This window comes from Pinus tabuliformis, chromosome 7, assembly GCF_031772625.1.
Source record: "Pinus tabuliformis cultivar Carrire ecotype Pingquan chromosome 7, CPIR1, whole genome shotgun sequence".
Lineage (NCBI taxonomy): Eukaryota > Viridiplantae > Streptophyta > Pinopsida > Pinales > Pinaceae > Pinus > Pinus tabuliformis.
In genome coordinates this window covers 1,755,433,730-1,755,441,466 of record NC_142293.1, presented here as the reverse complement: position 1 = coordinate 1,755,441,466, position 7,737 = coordinate 1,755,433,730, and the positions used below count along the sequence as shown (strand labels likewise).

The 7,737-nt window shown below is 36.2% G+C and overlaps 1 protein-coding gene across 1 annotated transcript; it reads left to right on the top strand.

The window, feature by feature from the left end:
• The first annotated feature begins 3,958 nt into the window (after window positions 1–3,958).
• LOC149255375 (uncharacterized) lies at window positions 3,959–6,954 on the top strand. Its single transcript, XM_089457217.1, has 4 exons — window positions 3,959–4,641; window positions 4,723–5,457; window positions 5,539–6,510; window positions 6,593–6,954. Exons 1-4 carry the CDS (start codon window positions 4,014–4,016, stop codon window positions 6,658–6,660), a joined length of 2,403 nt encoding a protein of 800 aa, XP_089313343.1. The 5' UTR covers window positions 3,959–4,013; the 3' UTR covers window positions 6,661–6,954.
• Window positions 6,955–7,737: the final 783 nt, after the last annotated feature.

The following is a 7,737-nucleotide window of genomic DNA, read 5'->3' as shown; positions in this document are numbered from 1 at the left end:
TCTTGGATGAGTCTCTATTTTTGATCTTGTCAAGTGATCCATGGTATGGAGATATACTAGTCGATCTCCAGACCCAAGCTTTTCGACCTAATACCGCTCGCTTTTAACAACGACATACTCTATACCAAGCCAAAGATTATCCAATCATTGGTGATACACTTTATTATCGTGGTGTCGATATGATCTTACGTAGGTGCCTTACTCATGAGGAGGCTGAAATAGCTTTGAATGAGTGTCGTTCAAGTGCTTGTGGGGGGAATTAATCTGGTTACGCAACTGCATAGAAAATTCTACATGCTGGTTACTTCTCGCCAACCATATTTAACGATTGCATTCTTGTTGTCAAAGTTGCCATGCTTTCCAGATATTTGATCGTAAAACCAGATTACCACTTGCACCACTATATCTAGTCATTACTGTTGGCCCATTCGCAACATGGGGCACTGAATTTATGACATGTAACCCCACCCCGGTCGGGGGGATGGGTATATTATAGTCGTCGTTGACTATTTTACCAAATGGGGTGAGGCGATGCCAACATTGAGCAACAATAGTTCGTGGTCCTCTGTCCCAACTTCACTTGGGGTCTTCTCATGATCCCTGCCAAGTTCCATATTATTTGGTAGATTTTCCTTTTGTTTGCTGCTTTCATGTATGATTTCCATGCTCTCCTCTTTTTCCTTCTCTGTGGGATTGATATCTGGTGCATTGTCCTTTTCATTGTTCTCTCCTTCTTCTTCTAAATATTGAAACTCTTACGACTTGGTAGCTTGTTCTCATTAGGTTTCTTTTGGTACTTTCTTCCCCCTCCTTTCCCTCTGCCTCACATCTTGGTGAATCCTTCAGAATGTTTGCCTATGTTGGCTCTCGAATTATTCTCCATTTTGTTTTGTGGGCAATCTCTAAGGAGGTGCCCATGTTCATGACATTTACAGCATTTGAATGGGACACGTTCATATTTCACCGCCTGTACCCATTCCTCATCATAGACTTCTAGAACAACTTAATCCGAAAGTGCTCCTGATAGATCCATTTCCACACATATTCGGGCGAGGGAGGTATATTTACCTCACAGAGTTGCCTGTGATAATTTTAGAAAAAGCCCTAATTTATTGCCAATAACTTTTAAGGATTCAGGTAGCTAATAATCTAGAGGTAAGGAGTATAGTCTTATCCATACTGGGACCAATGTGAACGTTTCTCGTTCCGGGAAAAAGTTGCTCACCCAAGGTCGCATGTATAGTCCTGCAGCAGCATAGAAGTAGGGTACTCCTTCAAACACTCTATCTTTGTCCTCTAGGTTAGTGAAAACCACTGTGAAGAAACCCTTGGACCCTAGATGTAGATTTATTCTCCCTTTGGTTTCCAGTTGTTTCTTATCCAAGTGTACAGATTCTTCTCTATAGGCCATATGCCCATAAACTTGCATATAACTGCATAAGTCGCCATGTGGTCTCTGTGCACCTGTAGTGTAGGATCATTCAGGACCACCAAGGGTTTAATGGTTGACTTGGGTTTAGAGGGTCTCATTGCAGATTTTTACTCATTTCTCTAACTACTATCTCCTAGTCTCTCCTCCCTCCTGACTACCCCATGAGTCTCTTCTCGTTCATCAGATTTGTTGCTTTCTGGTTTTTTTGTGTTTGCCTTCTTTTTCTCTGCCTCCGTAGGTTTCCTGAATCCGTTCAAACTCACCTCCTTGCTTGTGCTTGATACTACGTTACTGTAGGAGGGAGTGGAACTCCCTCCTCCTTGCCCCTCTATTGTTACCAACTCACTCTTGTTGCTCTCCGTTCTCAACCCTAGCTTCGCTCCTTCTTCGTGACCTGCACTCCGAGAGTTAGTGGTTTGTTGACATTCATAGATAATATCATTATGTATTAAAGAAAATAATATTATTATTTCGCTTATTAAATTAATAAAATAGCATGGATCCCTCGATTAGAGGAAATTTCAACTCAAAAATAACCACCTAAGAATAAATTAATAAAATAATGTCATGTAGACAATTTTTTAATATATCATTTTTATTATTTTGATTTTGTCAAAATTACACAAATAAATGTCATATTTATCAAAAGGTTAAACTTATCTATTAATACTATAAATGATGCTTATAAAATATTATTAATTTAAATTGACGAATATATTAATTATTAACTTAATATTATTATTAACTAATCTATTAAAGATAATGACTAGTCTTCTACCTAACTTACCTTGAATAACTCAACCCTAACTTATGATATTATATCAATTAGTTAATCTTAGATTATACTATTATTTAATTTGATAAATAATTTACAATTTCAATATTAAATATTTAATTATCACATCATAATCATTTTCTAACTTAATTATTTTATTTTGCAAATAGCTAGTTTTTGAACGGCTTACCGTGAACCTTGTTGTATCCCTGCTATCTATTCTCTCAAATCGTATAGTTTCTCACCTTGTCCTTAGAATGAACCACATTAGTTGCTTCGAAACATGGACCCAACCCTTAATATGTGATTAAAAACGTTGACCCAATCTTTATTACTGTTTACAAAAATAACTAAACATAATTTATTTCTAAATTATCAAAATACAAAAGATAACTATATCATACGTCACTTTTTAAAAAATAAAAAATATTTCGACTCTACTCTAAACCCACATAATGAAAATACTTTTTATCACTAAATTGCTCAATTTAAAATAATCCAACAAACTTAGTTAACGTGAGGTATTGTTTTCCCACCCACACCAAGTTGTCGCTTTTACAAGGAAGTACTCAATAAATGGGATAACTAAATATTATCAATAAATTTGACAAAGTCACACCTTGATTTTTTTTTTTTAATATGAAAATTAACATTATTTGGGGAGTGTCTAAATCAGTTAAATATTATATATAACTTTTTTTAATGAAAGTTCCTATAAATAAAATAAAAATATTAACATTATTTGGGCAGTGTAGTTAAATATTATATATAAGTTTTTTAATGAAAGTTCCTATAAATAAAATAAAGTTAGAATTTTAACTAATTTTTTATTTAATTTAAATATTTAAAAAATAAAATAAAATTTAAAATAAGTTATTCTCACACCTATTAATTTTTAATTAATATTCCTTAAAATTATAAAAACAAATAATTTTCGAAATTTAAAATGAAAATAAATTTTTATTATATTTTATTTGGTAAGTTGTTTATGTTCTTTAGAGATGATTAGGGTTAACTTTTGGTTTGAGAAACCTCAACCCATGGGCATCTAAGCTGTAAAAATGGAATTCCATTATATTTTATTATTATTCTAACAATATTATAATAATTGGCTTGAAAAATAAAAATAAAATATTATTTTTTTGACTTTTATAAGTTATGACCGGTGATTTATGAGAACACATGGTATTGGCCCATTGTGTTAATATAGCATCTAGCATATTTAATAGGGAAATTAAACAACTTAGATCCATTAATTCTAGATTTACCAAGAGAAAGATCAAAAAGAAACTTTTTGTACGCACTTAAATGATAAAAATAAAAAACACTTAAAATTTAATCATTATTTTACTAACTTTTAATAAAATCTAAAAAACTTTTAGACAGAAAAAGCTCAAATTTATCTATTATTTAATTTTATTCTTTTAAATATATAATATTCCATAATGTTTGGTCAAATTATTAAAAATATAATAAACTTTTAAATACATTAAAATTGTATTTTTTTTATTTATTTTTAACTTTATATTGAAGATAAATTTTAAACTTATGGTTATTGTTTTCATGATTTTTTAATAAATTTAGATTATAACAAATTTAATATTATTAATTATAAACGGGACAGGGTCTAACGTTTCAATGAATAAAAAATAAAATAAAAAACTTCATTATTTTATTATTTTTGAGAGGGTGGGAAAAACCAGTGGTGCCTTATAAATAAGACACCCAATCTCTACCATGAACATATTGAACGCACTGTTTGGTGCTGAGGTTGTCGCGCTAGGATCTGCAGTGTTCATTCGAAATATGGATTTGAGGTTTGCTGCCATCCTTCTTTTTTGGGTAGGTAGTGTAGGTGCTGGTCTTCTTTGTTTACATCGCTTCTTGTTAACAAGAAACCTAAAGAAGAAGGCCCAGGATTTGCCAAGCCCTAGCAAATACTTTGCTCAAAAGTGTGTTGCGCTTTCTGAGTCAAGTCCTCCAAACACCGTACCGCTACTTGACACTTCATATGGCTATTTACCCCGGCCAACAACTCCTTACAACATCCAATCATCTAATGAGCATCAGTTTAGTTGCTTATTCTCAAACCCTAGCGGGATTGCAGAGCAGTATTTTTGCGGCCCTCCTCTTGCCCACTTATCACAGCATGACTTACCCAAACCCTTATATACCACGTGTATTCTACCAAAGTCGGATTTGTACAATCTCGCAGCTGAAGCACGATTCAAGGCGTTGGGTTCACTTCCCTTCCAAGATCAGTTTAATGGATTTTACAGGCCGGATTCGTTCAGCTCTATCGACAGAGGGTATGTTGCCAGCCACTACAACGGTCATTTATCTTCAGTTGCAGATCTAGTACAAGCAGATCCAGTACAAGCTATCGTCCCGAAAAAACTGCACGGAATAGGCGAAACTGGTACTTCAATGACAGGTAAACAACCACTCAATAGTTTCAACAAATTTTTTCACTAACAGTTTCTGAATGTCATTTTTATATTGTTTTGCAACACAGGATGTGATTCCGCTCATGTGATTGGCATGGAGGAACCAATGGATAGTCCACTGGTCAGCCAACGGGAGAATCTTGGACAGCGAGGTCTGTCCACGTTGTCTCTTCTTGAAGATCAAATTTTGCATGAGAAATACATGGAGGCCCTGGGAAAAACGGAAGGAATTACAAAACAATGGGAGGATCTTGGCTGCCCTCCTCCTCATTCATCTGAGCATGACTTGCCCGAATCCTCAGGTCCCAAGGATTGGTCGAATTATCCTCCAAACACTGTACCGCTACTTGACTCTTCATATGGCTATTTACCCCTGCCAACACCTCCTTACAACATCCAATCATCTAATGAGCATCAGTTTAGTTGCTTATTCTCAAACCCTAGCGGGATTGCAGAGCAGTATTTTTGCGGCCCTCCTCTTGCCCACTCATCACAGCATGACTTACCCGAACCCTTAGATACCACGGGTATACTACCAAAGTCGGATTTGTACAATCTCGCAGCTGATTATGAAACAAAAAGAATTGAAGCACGATTCAACGCGATGGGTTCACTTCCCTTCCAAGATCCGTTTAATGGATTTTACAGGCCGGATTCGTTCAGATCTATCGACAGAGGGTATCTTGCCAGCCACTACAACGGCCATTTATCTTCAGTTGCAGATCTAGTACAAGCAGATACAGTACAAGCTATCACGCCGAAAAAACTGCACGGAATCGGCGAAACTGGTACTTCAATGACAGGTAAACAACCACTCAATAGTTTCAACAATTTTTTTCACTAACAGTTTCTGAATGCCATTTTTATATTGTTTTGCAACACAGGATGTGATTCCGCTCATGTGATTGGCATGGAGGAACCAATGGATAGTCCACTGGACTATACTATCCACTGGAGTAGCCAACGGGAGAATCTTGGACAGCGAGGTCTGCCCACGTTGTCTCTTCTTGGAGATCAAATTTTGCATGAGCAGTACATGGAGGCCCCGGGAAAAACGGAAGGAATTACAAAACAATGGCAGGATCTTGGCTGCCCTCCTCCTCATTCATCTGAGCATGACTTGCCCGAATCCTCAGGTCCCAAGGATTGGTCGAATTGGTACAAAGAGATATGGTGGAATTGTGCAATAGAAATGCTTCGCGAAGCAAAAAAGAAGATGGGTAATCTTCCTGGTCAAGATCCGTCTTATGGCCTTCTGAGGCTGCATCAGTCCAGCCGAATGGGTCCACTTCCTAATGACGAAGGGTATCTGAGAGATTTCTCAGGTTCCGGGCTTTCCAACGCCCCATTATCGGCAGTTAAAACTGGGCCACTACTGGATACTGCCATGGACGAATTGCTGCATCAGTCCAGCCGAATGGGTTCACCTCCTAATGACGAAGGGTATGGGAGAGATTTCTCAGGTCCCGGGATTTCCAACGCCGCATTATCGGCAGGTGAAAATGGGCCACTACTGGATACTGCCATGGACAAATTGCTGCATCAGTCCAGCCGAATGGGTCCACTTCCTAATGACGAAGGGTATGTGATAGATTTCTCAGGTCCAGGGCTTTCCAATGCCCCATTATCTGCAGTTGAAAATGGGCCACTACTGGATACTGCCATGGACAAATTTTCGGATCAGTTCAGCCGAATAGGTCCACTTCCTAGTGAGGAAGGGTATGTGAGAGATTTCTCAGGTCCCGGGCTTTCCAACGCCCCATTATCGGCAGTTGAAAATGGGCCACTACTGGACACTGCTATGGACAAATCGCTCTGCAGTGGTGGAGCTGCTACTCCATCAACACCATTAACAGGTAAATAATTTTCCCATAGTTCCAACATATTTTTTGCACTGCTAATCTCTCATCTGTTTCTTTCCTTCGTTTTCCTATACAGGCTATGATTCTGCTGACATGATTCTGCTCAGATGTATTAATTCTCATGGAAGGGAGAAGCTTGGATAGAGAGCTCCATTTTCATCTTTCTGACTCCATGTATGGCACAGGAATGAATGGCGAAGCCGTAGTAATAATTTCCATTCTTGGATCGATGGAAGGTCTTAGGTTTTTACAATCCACTTTGAATTTTTTCGAATGGTTTTGTTTGGCACCTACTGATATTATAATCTACCCATGGGGTGCAGCAATGTTTTTGGACAATCTTTTCATAGTTAGCAAATTAGTAAGAGGTTTGTTTTTCTAGGTTGGAGTAATGTGAGAGACCTTGAATAAACTCTAACGAACATTTAATTTTGCTTTATCGGGTGCTTGAGAATATATATGATGGTGTGTCTTTTAAGAGGTTTTTGGCAAAGTAGGTATATGTTTGCTTTTCCAATTTTGTGATGGTCGGGCATTGTGGGTATATTATTGAAAATATGTATTCTACGATAAATAAAGGTTTATTTTTCATATCTAAATATTGCACGATGGAGGGGATGAAGAGGATATAAGTGAGTATTTTTGGAATTGAAATATGGAAAATATGTTTTTTTTTTAGTTTAGGTTAATTTGTATCCTTAAAATAATTTGAAGGATATAAATAACTAATGGGAATGAAATATGCTTTAAGAAATCTTTAATAAGAAACAATGGACCAAGCATTGGAGGACTCTTAATGTGTTATCAACATAAGATTTATAGCTAATTTTAGAGTGTGATTTGCAAGCCCCTACCAGATCAATTTAAACATTATTTTGACTATTTAGATATGTTGCATAAGATTGTATTTTTATGGAAATTAGTATAGTAATTGATGGGCACTACAAGGATGGATAATGTTTGACATGATACTAAAGAATCTTATGATAAGCTTTTATTGCACTTCAAAACAATTGTTGGAGCAATTTTTTGTTTGTTTGTTTCTTTTCTCTTAGAATGATTGGAAATGGTGCCCTTAATTGTTTGGATATGTATATTGTTTAATTATAGCATATGAGATTAATTATATCTAGCAAATGTAATAACTCATTCATGTGAATAAAAATTTCTCTTTCCTAAAAATGAGTATATGGGTTGTTAGTAACATCTATTATTGGTAGC

Coding starts and splice junctions, on each gene's coding strand:
- LOC149255375 (XM_089457217.1), top strand. CDS start 4,014: ATGGATTTGAGGTTTGCTGCCATCCTTCTTTTTTGGGTAGGTAGTGTA. Junction 4,642..4,722: donor AACTGGTACTTCAATGACAG/GTAAACAACCAC, acceptor TTTGCAACACAG/GATGTGATTCCGCTCATGTG. Junction 6,511..6,592: donor TCCATCAACACCATTAACAG/GTAAATAATTTT, acceptor TTTCCTATACAG/GCTATGATTCTGCTGACATG.